Here is a 14,812-nt window from a genome sequence, read left to right as displayed (position 1 = left end):
AAGTCTACTACAAATAGCCAATCAAAGAGTGTAGCTGGGCTCACCATTAGTAATGTAGTTGGGGTTGGTCTTGTTAGGGAGACCACAGAGGCTACATTAGTCTCTGATGGCGGTATTGACTTTGCCCCTTGGTTGCTTGTCCCCTTAATATGGGTAAGTACAAGCAACTTCCCCTAATAAATGGTTTTGAGGCCTACAGGGATACAGGAGCCAGTGTCACTCTGGTGATTGAGAAACGGGTTCACCCTGAACAACACCTTCTTGGTCAGCAGTACCAACTGACTTATGCTTATAACAACACTCTTAGCCACCCCATGGCTGTTGTGAATCTCAACTGGGGGGGTTTACTGGTCCAAAGAAAGTTGTGGTAGCCACTGATGTACCTGTAGACTGCTTACTAGGCAATGATTTGGAACCATCAGCTTGGGCTGAAGTGGAGTTGGAGGCTCATGCAGCAATGCTGGGCATATCTTTGCTCTCACAGGAGCTCAGGCCCAGAAGCAAAGACGACAGGGAAGCTTGGATCCTGGAACAGTGGACCAAGTGCTCCCAAAAGCTAGTGGTAGAAATGGTAAATCATTGCCCAATATCCCTCCCTCTCCAGAAGATTCCCCTTTTGAGGAAGAGGAATCCTCTCTCTGTGCAGAACCTACACTAGTAGAGCTGGCAGCAGACACTGCTAAGCTTTTGGGTGCAGGTGGCCTGCTAGGGAAGAGTTGAGTGTTGCACAGCAGACCTGTCCCACACTAGAGGGTTTAAGACAGCAAACTGTCAAACAGCTTATAATTTGAATTATAAGTAGAAAAGGAAGAGAGCTGAGCTCCATCACGCCGACACGTCGAATTAAGGTTTGGAACCGTATGGACAATACAGGGTTCTGGTTCACCGTTTAATAGAAATTGTGGACTCCATGAAATTTGTTTTTGAAAGACTATTAGGAAACAAAGGAAAGTATACATGTTAAGATTTGGATCAGTTTGGATGGTTTGATTTAATTTTAATGGAGGTTTGGTTCAATAAGTGTTGGGAGCATATTTGTTAGTCCTGAAGAAGGTGGTGAAAGGACTCAAAAGACCACCGAAACGTGTCGATGCTATATGACATCACTGCACCCATAGCAGTAGGCTGGAATCGAACAAGGATTGGTGATAGAAATTGATTGGCTTAAATCTACCATAATTGGGACAGTTTAACCACAATAGACTATTTTAGATGTCTTTTTGTCTCCCTTTTGTTGGATTTTATTGTTTATATGTGAATTTTGTATTAATGATCTTCCCTTTTTTGTGATTGTTGCGATATTGGGTTTTAATCATATGGGTTTGTATTATTAAATTATGATGATTATTAGATTCCCTTGGGGGAGTTTTATTGTTTCACAACAGCAGAATTGAGACATCACTAATAGCCAGAAGGTCTATTGGGAAGATAACCTCCTTTATGCTGAGTCAAGGGACCCCAAACCTGGAGCTGCCAGGAGATTGGTTATCCCTTTACAGTATAGGGAGTTACTTCTGACCTTGGCCCATGATATTCCTTTGGCTGGGCATTTGGGCCAGAGTAAAACTTGGGACACACGTGTTCCATTTTTTCACTGGCCTCACATGTCAAAGGACACTAAGGAGTTTTGTCGCTCCTGTGTGACATGCCAAGTCAGTGGCAAGACTGGTGGCACAGCTAAGGCCCCCTTAATTCCGCTTCCTGTGGTTGGGGTACCCTTTGAAAGGTTACAGGTTGACATAGTTGCCCCCCTTGACCCTCCAACAGCTTCAGGCAATAGGTTTATCCTTGTGGTAGTGGACCATGCCACTAGGCATCCTTAAGCAATTCCCCTGAGGACCACTACAGCTCCTGCAGTGGCAAAAGCTCTCCTGGGAATCTTTTCCAGAGTGGGTTTCCCTAAGGAAGTGGTGTCAGACAGAGGTAGTAACTTCATGTCTGCATACCTGAAAGCTATGTGGAAGGAGTGTGGTGTAACCTATAAGTTCACTACTCCTTATCATCCACAGATAAATTGTCTGGTTGAGAGGTTTAATAAAGCTCTCAAAGGTATGATTATGAGACTCCCTGAAAAACTCAGAAGGAGATGGGATGTCCTGTTGCCATGCCTCCTTTTTGCTCCCAAAAAGGAGTGGGCTTTAGCCCCTTTGAACTCCTCTTTGGACACCCTGTATGAGGTCCCCTTGCTCTTGTGAAGGAGGGTTGGGAACAACCTTTAAAAGCTCCAAAGAAAGACATTGTGGACTATGTACTTTGCCTAAGATCCAGAATGGCTGAGTACATGAGAAAGGCCAGTACAAACCTTCAGGCCAGCCAAGAGCTCCAAAAGCAATTGCATGACCAGAAGGCTGTCCTAACCCAGTACCACCCAGGATAGAAGGTGTGGGTATTGGAGCCTGTGGCCTCAAGAGCACTCCAGGACAAATGGAGTGGACCCCATCTCATTGTTGAAAAGAAAGGTGAGGTCACCTACTTGGTAGACCTGGGCACTGCCAGGAGTCCCCTTGGGGTGCTCCATGTCAATTGCCTAAAACCCTACTATGACAGGGCTGACTTAACCCTGCTCATGGCAACTGATGAGGGGCAGGAAGAAGAGTGACCCTCTCCCTGACCTCTTCTCCACCACTGCAGCTGATGGCTTTGTGGAGGGAGTGGTGCTTGCAGATTGCCTTACTGACGAGCAGAAGGACAACTGTATAAATCTCCTAGGCCAGTTCTCTGACCTCTTCTCACTGATCTCAGGTTCAACTACCTGGTGTGAGCACACAATCAACACTGGAGACAGTTTACCCATCAAAAGTAAGACTTATAGGCAGCCTGACCATATCAGAGATTACATAAAACAAGAGGTACAGAAAATGCTGGATCTAGGAGTGATTGAGCCTTCAGAGAGCCCATGGGCTAGCCCAGTGGTGCTTGTTCCCAAAACCTCACATTAAAGATGTTGAAAAGGAAATTAGGTTTTGTGTTGAATACAGAGGACTCAATTAAGTAACCAAAACTGATGCTCACCCTATACCCAGGGCAGATGAGCAAATATATACACTGGCTTCTGCCAAGTATCTAAGCACTTTTGACTTAACTGCAATTTTCCACTAACTACAAGCTTTGTCTGTGCCAAGGCTTGTTGACAGAATCCAGTGCCACAAACCAGACTGCAATCATCCATCCGACGTGGGACATCTTCCGCCCCAACCAGGAACCCGCATTTATCTTCTTGGGTTTAGTACTGACCGTTCATCTTCTGCGGTGGTTCATCTTTTGCACTTTTATCCGGGTTAGCGGGGGATCCTGTTCTCCCTGGACTCTTCAGTTCTTCTTGGACTTGGTCCCCTTCTTCCACAGCTCTTCAGGTCTAGGAATCCATTGTTGGTGTCTTGCAGTCTCTTCTGGTTCTTGCAATATTTTCTTTCTCGTGTTCTTGTGTGTTCTAGCAAGAGACTGATGCTTTCCTGGGCTCTAGTGTGGATTCTACTACTTACCTTTGGTGTTTTATCATACTCCTTGTGCCCCTCTACAGGCTACACCTGCCTAGGTGGGAAACTGACTTTCACATTTTACTTTCTTTGTATATGGTTTGTGTTCCCCCAGGCCTATTTCTAACTATTGTGATTTTCACCATTTGCACTGTTTTCTCTCTGTTTTTACAGCTATTTCTGCATACTAGTGTATATAATTTGTGTTCTTACCTCCTAAGGGAGTATAGTCTCTATGGTATTTTTGGCATTTGTTTCACCAAAATAAAGTACCTATATTTTTGTAACACTGAGTATTTTCTTTCGTGTGTGAGAACTGTGTGACTACGGTGGTATTGCATGAGCTTTGCATGTCTCCTAGGTAGGCCTTGACTACTCATCCACACTACCCTTAGAGATCTTGGCTTCTAGACACTGTCTACATTTCACTAATAAGAGATAACTGGACCTGTTATAAGGTGTAAGTACCTTGGGTATAAACTACAAACCAGTCCAGCCTCCCATACAAAGATTCTCTGGATTCCAACTTTTGACCCATGGACCTGGTTTTCTGCTACCCTCAGGAATGGATACTCTTTGAAGACACCATTAGAACACAAACATAAGATTTGTTAAAGCAAGCATTACTTGTAACTACGGGATTTATAACCCCAATTATCTTTGATCGTGCTAATCAATGTCTCAAAATGTCTCTTGTACAAGGACAGTTTGAACCCTGTGCACCTTTAGTACTAAGTTTACTGGCACTCAGAAGAGTTGAGATTCTTCAAGGCAAGCACTAAATGAATTTCCTCTCACAGTCTTATAAAGAATATCTCTTCTTGTTCTCAAGGTTATCCTATTTTGCATCACTGAATAAACTCTTTAGCAAAGCCTTTAATGTTTAATGTTAATCAGAAATATTGTTATTAGCAATGTCATTTCAAAACTTTTCCTACATCACTTTGTTTTGTTGTATTTTAAGAAAAGAAGACTGCATGTTCACTGCACTGAGCTGGACTGTGATAAGGAGCAATCCTTCTTTGTCTTTTAGGCTTTTTGTGCAGAGAATCAAAGCCAGGGTGTCGGGACAGAAAAGGAGAAATAGGTGTCAAGAATTTAAGAGGACCAACACTCACCAGCAGGTAAGTTTATAGGAACAAGGACTTTCTGTCTGGAAATAGAACTTGAAGCCAAGCATGGCTTTGGGAATAGGCATGGTATTTGTAGGACCACAACAAAAATGGCTGCCAGATTTTACAGGAACCTAGATTCTCACAAGAGTTCACCAGACATGTTGTTGGAAGGGCCAAAGGAGTGTAAGGTAAGGTGAAACAGGCTTGAGCATCAATATAAATATGCCAAACGTGTTGTACCAGCTCAGGTGGAGGTTAGAAGGATTTAGGGGAGCAGAGAAATCTTGGAATGTCCAATGGGTGCACACTCATGATGAACCATGGGCTATGGTGGGAAAGAGACAGGGCTCATTGTTTGTGTCCCATTGATACAAAGTCATGGGTGGTAATGGGAGAGGACTAGTAAAGGTTTAGAATGGGTGCTGACGGTCCCAAATATCTGCAATTTATGTGCCATAGAGTGCACAGGTAGAGAAGGGCATAACACCCCTTCTCTGTGGTCACTTCAAACCAGTTCTGGGGCAGCTCTTCTCTGGCCAGGATTGGTGCCTGCCTGACTGGTGAAACAAAGAAGGGCCCTACCTAAGAGTCAGCTAATATTTGCCTGTTGCAGGATATGCCTCTTTGAATTTATCAAGATACTGGACACAGCCCAGATGATCCCCCTGCCAGAGGAACAGAACATCTCTCCACAGCAAAGGCCTTTGTTTCAGCTCGTCATGAACGGAGCTATTCAGCTCTATATTGATAGTTGGGGCTCCTGCAAATAGGCATCCAGAGGCTTTAGGTAGGGGGTATTAACTTTCTAAAAGTACCTTTTCTAAATGTTTGTCAAAAATACGACTTCACCAGTGAATGGAGCTTTGTAAAAAATATTTCTAAAAGTGCAAGAATCAAATTTGTAGCAGTTTCCTAGCTGAAGATAGCAATATTAAATTAAATATTTCCTGCCACAGTGAACTTAGCCTTTGGGACCTTTCGACTTTGGAACAAGTTAAGCATTTAACATTTGCATTTCATTTTTTGAAATGCCATGCACCCTACCTTTTGGGCAGTCATGGCTATTGAGGGATGGCCTTTAAAATAAAAGCTTATGCAATCAAAAGGGGTTATTTTCACAAGTAGAGTTTGCAGCTGAAAAACTGCACATCCAAGCTACATGTTTGCAGTGGTACTGCTTTGGGCGAGACAATGGGTGCTGCAGTCTTCTAGTGACATGTTACTTATGGCCGTAGGAACCTTTGTTACTATATACTATCAACTTATTGGTAAATTAAATATGCCAATTACGGATTTACCCAATGCTGACATGTTTTAGGAGCCAGGGCATAGTTAGCAAAGTCCCAGTGCACAGTCATAAACCCAAAACACGGCGGGATCAGTGTCCAAAATGGGGGTGATCATTCAAAAAGAAAAAAAATTCTGCACAATACATATTATTTTAAGTTTAGAGTGCCACATAATTTATGCATAAATGTAGGACATTCTGGATGGTTCCAAAGATTTAGGTAAAATCAACTACCTTATAAGGAGCTATCTACAATACCACCAACATTCAGCTCAGTTGAAAGAAAGGTGAATGAATGTAACAATTTGCTGGATTCTTCACATAAATGCTATCTATGTTTTCTTTATATAACAGTGCACAGAACCTGAAATATATATACATATGTGCTAGGTCATTGAAAAAACACTTTTTCCTTATGGAACTGAATCATCAGCCCACTACTGTGACCCTTTTGGAGAATGTAACTCTTCAGAGGATATGCCAGAATGGAAAGATGTGTTTTAGAAGTTGAAGCAGGGTTTCCAAAGACTTGGGGTGGACTGGTGTTTAATTATAAAAATAGACTTTCACTTTGGACTTCTTACTCCTTCATTTTGTACAGGAGTGAGCAGTACAAAGCAAATGTGCTCGCTCACAATGAAGTTGAACATATTGCTCTACTGCTTTCTGTGTGCATTTGTTACGAAGGCAACATGCATGCCTTTTTGCATTTAGTTTACTGAAACTATAGACCTTTGGCCCAGTTGCATTTCTAGAAGTGGTTGAATCTTGGGTGGATCAAGACCTCAGAGGCAATTACGCCCACAGAGCAGTACCGAGTCATGTTAGAGAGCAGTTTATATTACCCCTACAACTCCTCCTGCCTTTTAGTCATGGCACGACCCAGCAGAGGGGCACCCAATACAAGAGTTGGCCTGGGAGGAGAATAATATTAACCCCACGGAACCTAACCAGGGAAACTCTTTGTCCTGTAACTGAATGCATTGAGCTGTGACACCTGAGTCATAATATAAGCCTAGTATTAATAAATGGACACATCAGCTTTTCACAAAGGATTAATATATGCTACTGTGATGGCTCACTTACCCTGCCTGCCCCCGTGCTGAAACACGAGAAACTGACCAGAGATTGTTAAAGACTGGACTTTTTTTTAAATGCTTACTGAGACTATAATTCTGAAATATTTGTTTCAGTTTCAATAGAAGATCCTTCTTTTCAATAGGAATGTTTTTCAGTACAAGCACATTCATGTTTATTTTTCCAAACTTATTTAGTCACACTTGTAGATGACTGACTAGATGAGTCATAAACTCACACACACACGGCCAGATTTACAAGGCCCTAACTCCTCTTAGTGCCACATTAGCATAATTTTTTTTAATGCTAATATGCTGTTTTATCCTAATGGGCCAGTAAGGAGGCCATTTTCCTTCGTCATATTTACAAAGTGGTGCAATGCTTGTATTGTACCACTTTGCGCCCCCTTGTGCACTTATGCCTGTGCCAGGATAATGTATGCAAAGGGGTGTTCCCCTGTAGGGATGCCCATAAAAATGGTGCAGTGAAACTTACAATATTTCACTGCGCATTTTTTAGCTTCATTTTTAACACCTTCTCAGAGCAGGCGTTATAACGATGTGCCCATTACTTTCAATGGGCCTTCCTTTACTTTGCAGGATTAGTGCCACAACTTGTGGCACTCTGCCTAAAACATAACACAACAGCATCATGCATTTTGACGCTATTGCCACAATGTGCACCATGGTGTGCTATATTGTAAATACGGAGCACACATGATGTAGTTAGGGGGCGCAACAGGAGGTGCAAGAAAAGTGGTCCATCACAGCTGATGTACCACTTTTTTGTAAATCTGGCCCAAAGTACTATTTTTACAAGACTCATCTCCATCTTATCCTATGGGGCAGTGGTTCCCAACCTGTGGTTCGGGGGTTCACGAAGCCTCTTCAGGGGGTCTGCACCTGCTCAGAAAATAGAAAATAAAATAATATTAACAGAATAGGTCCCCAGCTTTTAGTAATGACTCAGTTGGGGGTCCCCAGATTTCAATTATGATTCAGTGGGGCCCCGGGGTTCCAATAATGATAAAGTGGAGTTCCACAGAATTCAAAAGGTTGGGAACCACTGCTATAGGGTAGTCCTTATTTAGATTGTGTTTTTGTGCACTCAAATATATTTTGGTGTTCCTAGTACTAATACAACGTATCTGTATGAAAACCTCTACTGGCTTTTACTGTACCAACCGACTAGATGCTAGACTTACCTAATTCAATCCAGGTCAGTCATTTACCATATGTTCACATACAAAATCAGAAGTTAACTTAATTTGAACTTGAACTGAAAAATCCATAGACACGAGTTTCCAACAACCATTTAAGGGAAAATAAAATGTATTTTATAATAAATATCAACAAACTTTTAAAGAACAATTAAAACAATTACAGTGAAGCCAATACTGATCAGCTACATACAATGCCAATACATATTTTAAGACATTCAAATTATGTCTAAGGGTGTGAGCGTTTGAGTGCGATTGAGCAGATGGAAGGGGTGAGTGCGTGTATGCGTATGCATGTGTATGTAAGTGGACGGAGGGAGGGGGTGCGTGTTTTTTGAGTGAACGGGGAACACAGATGAGTGCGTGTATGCGGTGCAGGGGGAGGGGTGTGTGAATGTATGTATGTGCTGGGGACGGGGGAGTGTGTGAATGGATGCATGTGGGTGAGGGGGCATGAAGCTGGGTATGCTCTGGAGGGTGAAGGGGGAGTGAATGCATGCATGCCAGCAGTGTGTGTGTATATATGTCAGTGTGAATGGGTGTGTATTATGCGTTTGTGTTAGTAGGTGGGGGTGTGTTAGTGTGTAGACATGTGTGAGTGTCTGCATGCAGGTGTGTGCGAGTGTATCCTGGTGACAGGAATGCTTATTCCTGTTGCCAGGATGCAAGACCGCCAGCTTTTTCTGGGGGGGATGCGACCTCCAGATAAATGTTGACAGTCTTCTGCATTGTAATACCGCTAGCAGTATTCCGGCATCCACTGTGCCAGAGGTGCTCACCTCCAGCCCGGCGGATCGGGGAAAGGGACAGTACGGGTGGAGTATCAGGCTTTGGCTTAGGCCAAACCACCATACTCGTAATTTGTCGGTCTTCACCGTGACAGACCACCATTGCGGCCCTGGCGGTCTTCAGACCTCCAGGGTCATAATGAGAGCCTATATTTTTCAAGTACAATGATCTAGAAAGTCTAGTTTATGTTTTCACATATTAATAGATCGTGGATGAGTTATACCTATCACCTCCTGTTTGTACATCTCAGAGTATTTGTTGGTTCTTATGGAATGCTTGTGGAGTGCTATGATACATGTAAGAATGAATGTGAGAATGTGGGATTCTGAAAGTGCAGTTGCTAATGGACTCCTACTCTTGGTGGGGCATTCTTGTACACAATGCCTGATTTTGCCATACTGCACAGATAACTTACGTGTATACGAATTGGTCCAGTTTAGTTCCTAGGTGAAAGCCTAGTCTCAGCATATTGATGACAGTTCAGCATCCCTGCCCTGTGTTCAAAGTAATACGACTAGTTGAAGATATTGCAGCAGTACCAGGTTAAAAGTCTTTCTGTTGTATGTGAAGTCTGTGTAAAATCAAGTGGAGAGGAACATGCTGGAGTCATGGAACAGTTTACTGTCCAGAAAACAATCCTCTCGTGGAGGATAGAAGATGGTTGTTAGCAACTCTAAGATTCAAGTGCTGAGGAGAAAGAGTATATACCTGCCTGGCATTGATAAGTGGACTGTACAAAGAACAATTGCCTCTTGGTGTTGACTTGTAGCAGTGATTTTGGCCACTTTAGTCCATTACTCACCAGTGCATCCTCTAAGCTCTGGAATTGGGGGTTTATATGCCACATTTTGTTTCGTGGAGGCATGGGAGCTGAATGACTGCTCACTATTTCGGCCAGCTGCATCTAGTGTTTTTCCTGGCAACAGGATGTTGTCCTTGGGATGCCAGTGGAGTGTGTATTGGAAAGTGTGCAGTGGTGCATGAGGTTTTTTTAAATTGTTCGTGCAAAGGACGAAGTCTCAGAGTTAGGCATGAGCCAGTGATCTTGGGGCAGCACAGACATGAAGTTCTTTATCTGTTGTCGGTGAGGGGGTGGCAGGAGGAATTCTTTACTCCACTGTCTTCCCATCCACAGGAGAGATTTCCAATCTGTTATAATATCTCTGTGCTACGTGAATGTTCCCCAAAATTCACATAACGTATATGTGCATTTTCTTCAAATCAGATCTAAAGTATGTGTTTTATTTTAATACTTATTGTAATGCATCAATGTTTATTTCAGGGATCATGGCTTATACTGTCTGGACTCTTCTGTTGCTGCTCTCTGTTCTGCATTTCCTGCATGTGGAAAGCGCGAGTTGCCCGCCTGGCTGCCAATGCGACACAGCCTCTATTTCTTGTTGCAAGTCAGGTGAATATTTGCCTGATACCATTATTGGGCACCCGAACATCACTAAAATGATTTTGAATTTCTGCAACACTTTGGATATCACCAGCAGAACATTTGCAAATTTGGACAATCTGATTGAGCTGACAATTAGACATACAAACATTGCATTCATTGATGCCTCAGCATTTAGTGGTCTCAAAAGCCTATCGCATTTAAGGTTGAATGAGGTTAACCTACAAAATATGGATCTTCATGGAGCTGCTTTCCAAGACTTGCAACTGCAGCACCTGGACTTGAGCAACAACAGCCTTACCACGATTAACAGTCAAATGTTCAGTGGCTTGAGCAAGCTTAAAACACTTAATCTCTCCAGAAATAAGATTTCTCTCATTCATGATAAGGCTTTTGAAAATCAGGTGCAACTGTCTATTCTAAATCTAGATTACAATAGTTTGTCGACCATCACACCAATGTGGTTCAAAGCATCAGCCAACTATTCGTCATTGCAGATACATCTGATGGGTAACAGCTTAACCCAAGAGTGTGAGTACCGAGGTGTGAGCATCACTGAAAACCAGTGGTTCATACAATCACTGCAGCCCAACATCTCTGTTAACAGTGGAGGTGTGAAAGCCCCTGAATGTTCGAAGCCATCATTTGTTGACCTCTACAAAGAAGTATATGTACAGGAGCCTTTCCCTGTTGGGTTAGTGTGTTCTGCAAATGGCTACCCTACTCCGAGATTGACATGGTTGTTCCCGTCCGGTGTGCCAGTAACTTCACCAATCAGATCGATATTTGTTAAAAATGGCATGCTAATTCTAAACCCAGTACAGGCGAGTATGGCAGGCCTATATGCATGCATTGCAACCAATAGTGAGGGGTCAGCAGCAAGTCTGTATAGACTTGTTGTTGTTCCCTTGCCTGCTCCTCGTACCACTACCACAACCACCACTACTGCTACTTCCCCTACTGCCATACTATTACAACCCACACTTTTCACTGCTACACAGAACAAGACTACACTGATACTGATATGGGTTTGCGTTGGGCTTCTGCTCTTAGCTCTTGCGTTTTTCATCTTCTATGTTTTGAAAAAAATATTCAAATGGGGGAAAAAGAAAATGAGCACTGGTTTTGAGTTTAAAAAATTTCCTGAAACTCCGAACATCCTAATGGTTCCTGAAAACCCTAAGCCTATGCCTCATGTATATGAACCACAAACTGGGATATCACAATAGGGTGCTTGCCTTCTTGTATAAAAGCCATAATGGCTTTGTAATTTTGCACAATGTATGCATGCTGTGATTCCAGGAAATAATTGTGTGTATTCAGATCAGAAACACGTATTACAATCAATTTTATAGTGTACCAATTGCATGAGTAAATTTATTTTGAAACCATAGTGCAACCACATTACTTGAGACTTCACCATCTGAATAGAATACAATGTTGAACCTGCATGCCTTACTGTAAAATGTAAAAAAAAAACAGGTTTGGCATAAAGTGCACTAGACAAATGCCACCTGGTAAGCATTACATGTGTAATATTTTGACCCTGGATTCCTTTAAGTCAAAACAGCAATTTAAGCAGAGTGACTAATTAATACTTTACAACTCTTCCAATTACAAATCATATGTGGTACTGAAGCTTTTTTTCTTCTGTTCTCTTATTATTACAGATAACAGTAGTCTTGAGTTTATAATCATTGCAAGTCTTGACTTTAGCGAACTGTAGATCAGGGGTCTACAACCTTTTCTGTAGTGAGAGCTACTTGTGATCAGTGAAAATCATTGTGAGCTACTGAAGGCTAAACAACTTTCTCACTATTACCAGATGCCCCACGCCTAACTTAATCGACCTTAAGTCAAGCCTAATGTCCATAGAGTCAGATACTATGGTTTGAACAAAATACTTTGACTAGGGTCACAATGACGGGACTGCCATGCATGTCAGCGAGAGCATGGTCTTTGCGGCTGTATGAACATGTGTGCATATGAAGGGGTTATATGTCTACAGGTCACTGAGAGACTGTATACCATATGTGCTTGTGGCACAGGACATACCTTTTGCCATATGTGGCACCTTTACATATACATGTTATGTTATGTTGTGAAAATATGTAGAGCACATGGCTACCTGAAGGCCTCCCAGTGCTATACAGAAAAACCTTTGAATATACAGCTTTGAGATGCAAACTAAAATAACCACGTTTTTAATAGCCGCCGGAACGACAGTTCGTGGCTGGTTTGACGTAGATTCAGTGGTAATGAATTCCACAGTCCAGCTCCAAGATACGATATTGATCTTCCTCTATTTTCGTCTTTTTTATTAGGGGAATGACAGCTAGGGTCGTGGAAGATGATCTAAGATGTCTGGTTGGTTTGTAGAGAGAAGCCAGGGTTCGCAATATTGGTAGACCTTTGTCATATAGCGCTCTATGAATGTAACAAAGATTTCAATTTTATCAATTTCTCAGAAGGAAGCCAGTGCAAGGTTGATAAAGCTGATCTGGCCGATTCATGCCTGGGTAGATTGAAGAAAAGGCGGGCAGCAGTGTTCTGCACCGCCTGCAATTTCTTCGCAACATATTTTGGTGCACCGAGAAACAGGGCATTCCCATGATCCAGCCGAGAGATTTTTAAGGCATATATGATGAGCCTCTTTGCAATGAATGGAAGTATTTTGAAAATCTTTCTAAGAAGTCTGAGTATGCCAAAACAAGAGGAGGATTTTTTTTTGCTTGATGATACATGGTCAACCATGGGTCAAACCATACTCCCAGACTCTTAATGCTTTCTTTAGGCAATGGAAGATCTTCTAATGGTTGTAAAACAGGGGAGGTTGAGTTTGGTTTTTCCTGGTGACCCAGAAATATAACCTCTGTCTTGTCCCCGTTCAACTTAAGTCTGCAGCTGGACATCCATTTGGAAATTGCCTGTAGACAATGAATGAGCTGAGAATTGGTTGGATTCTGATCAGTGGAAAAGGATAGCACAAGATGAGTGTCATCTGCATGTGACACTACAGGGAGTCCATAGGGCTCCACTACGTTTGCCAGAGGGTCCAAATAGATATTGAATAATGTAGGGCTCAAAGAAGAGCCCTGAGACACCCCCACTTACTCTTAAAACCGCTCGAATAAAAGGAACGGTCCAAAACTTGAAATGATCTTGCTTCCAAGAATGAGGCAATCCAACTCAGGACATTGCCTGAGACTCCACTTTCCCTCCTTCTCTGGAGTAAAATATTGTGCTCCACCGTGTCAAAGGCGGCCCTAAGGTCGAGAAGCACGATTGCCGAAACCAAGCTCTGATCTACACGTTTCCTAACTTCTTCAGTAACTGCGATGAATGTAGATTGCGTACTATGTAGTGGTCTGAAGCCCATCTGAGACGGATGGAGAATGTTGTTTTCCTCCCAAAAACTAAAAAGGCGAGTATTAACATGTTTTTAAGTACTTTGGCAAGGGCTGGCAGCATAGAGATTGGTCTATCCAGGCTGGGCTTCTTGAGCAACGGCTTCACGATTGCATGTTTCCATTGTGGCGGAACGGTGCCGGCTGATAGTGGCATATTCAGCAGCTCAGTTGCCACAGGGACTATTATTGAAGCCCCTTGTCCTAAGATTGGATGGTGGGGGCCAGATCCTGGGGATAGCCTGATTTAAGGGTGGTCAATAGTGTAGAGAGTGCTTCAGGAGAGAGGGGAGGAATATGTGTAAACCTTGCTGCACCCTTGAAACACTCCTCATCTACCACTTGGGGACTGTGAGTATTTATTGGAAAGGTTTAATAGATCTCTGCAATTGTTTCCTGAAAAATCCTGCTAATTCATTACTATGTACATTACAAATTTACAACCATTTCTATTTTAATGGGGGAAATTTAATGTGCATAAAAACGTTCTGCAAAAATGTTCAAAATATGTAACATTTTCTGCACTTTAAATTTTTTCCAGTTACAAAAATGGCTATATTTTTCACTTATTAATATGGCACTGTGTCACGTAAATTAAACTGAAGTGTTAACTTTGTTTATATGGATTTGATAAAGCTCATCCTTTAAAGTTTCTCCCATTCCCTATTGTCACATTTACAAACCCCCGGCATCTTATTCCCAGGGGACTGTAGACGTGGTTCATATTCATACAACAAAATGCATTTGTTTAAAAGGGAGGAGTCTTAAGTGAAGAAACATGCTGCATAAAACATTAAGATGTAATAGGCTTAATTGCAAATGGAGTTACACATTAAGACAATGTTTCATAGAAAAAGTTTTCTTCACTGTAAATTTACCCCATTTAAAAGATGACTATTTTTCAATTACAAAAATTGCACATTGTCTACTGACCACTGGGAACAAACGTCCCGCTCGGAAATGCAACATTTTGAAATTGGAGAGAATTGAAATGAATAGTTAATCATTGAGGTAACTTTTCACTTTAATGTTCTGTTTA

At 42.2% G+C, this 14,812-nt stretch overlaps 1 protein-coding gene across 1 annotated transcript in view; it reads left to right on the top strand.

The window, feature by feature from the left end:
* Positions 1–14,284, top strand: part of LOC138247376 (leucine-rich repeat and fibronectin type III domain-containing protein 1-like protein) — a 93,018-nt gene extending 78,734 nt beyond the window's left edge. The window contains exons 2-3 of the mRNA XM_069202032.1: positions 4,510–4,600; positions 10,247–14,284. Coding sequence (XP_069058133.1) covers positions 10,252–11,595 — 1,344 coding nt within the window. The 5' untranslated portion in view covers positions 4,510–4,600; positions 10,247–10,251 and the 3' untranslated portion in view covers positions 11,596–14,284. The remainder of the gene's footprint in view (positions 1–4,509; positions 4,601–10,246) is intronic.
* Positions 14,285–14,812: the final 528 nt, after the last annotated feature.

This window comes from Pleurodeles waltl, chromosome 7 (genome assembly GCF_031143425.1).
Source record: "Pleurodeles waltl isolate 20211129_DDA chromosome 7, aPleWal1.hap1.20221129, whole genome shotgun sequence".
Taxonomy (NCBI): domain Eukaryota; kingdom Metazoa; phylum Chordata; class Amphibia; order Caudata; family Salamandridae; genus Pleurodeles; species Pleurodeles waltl.
The sequence above is the reverse complement of the archived record's forward strand: the minus strand, read 5'-3'. Positions and strand labels throughout refer to the sequence as shown.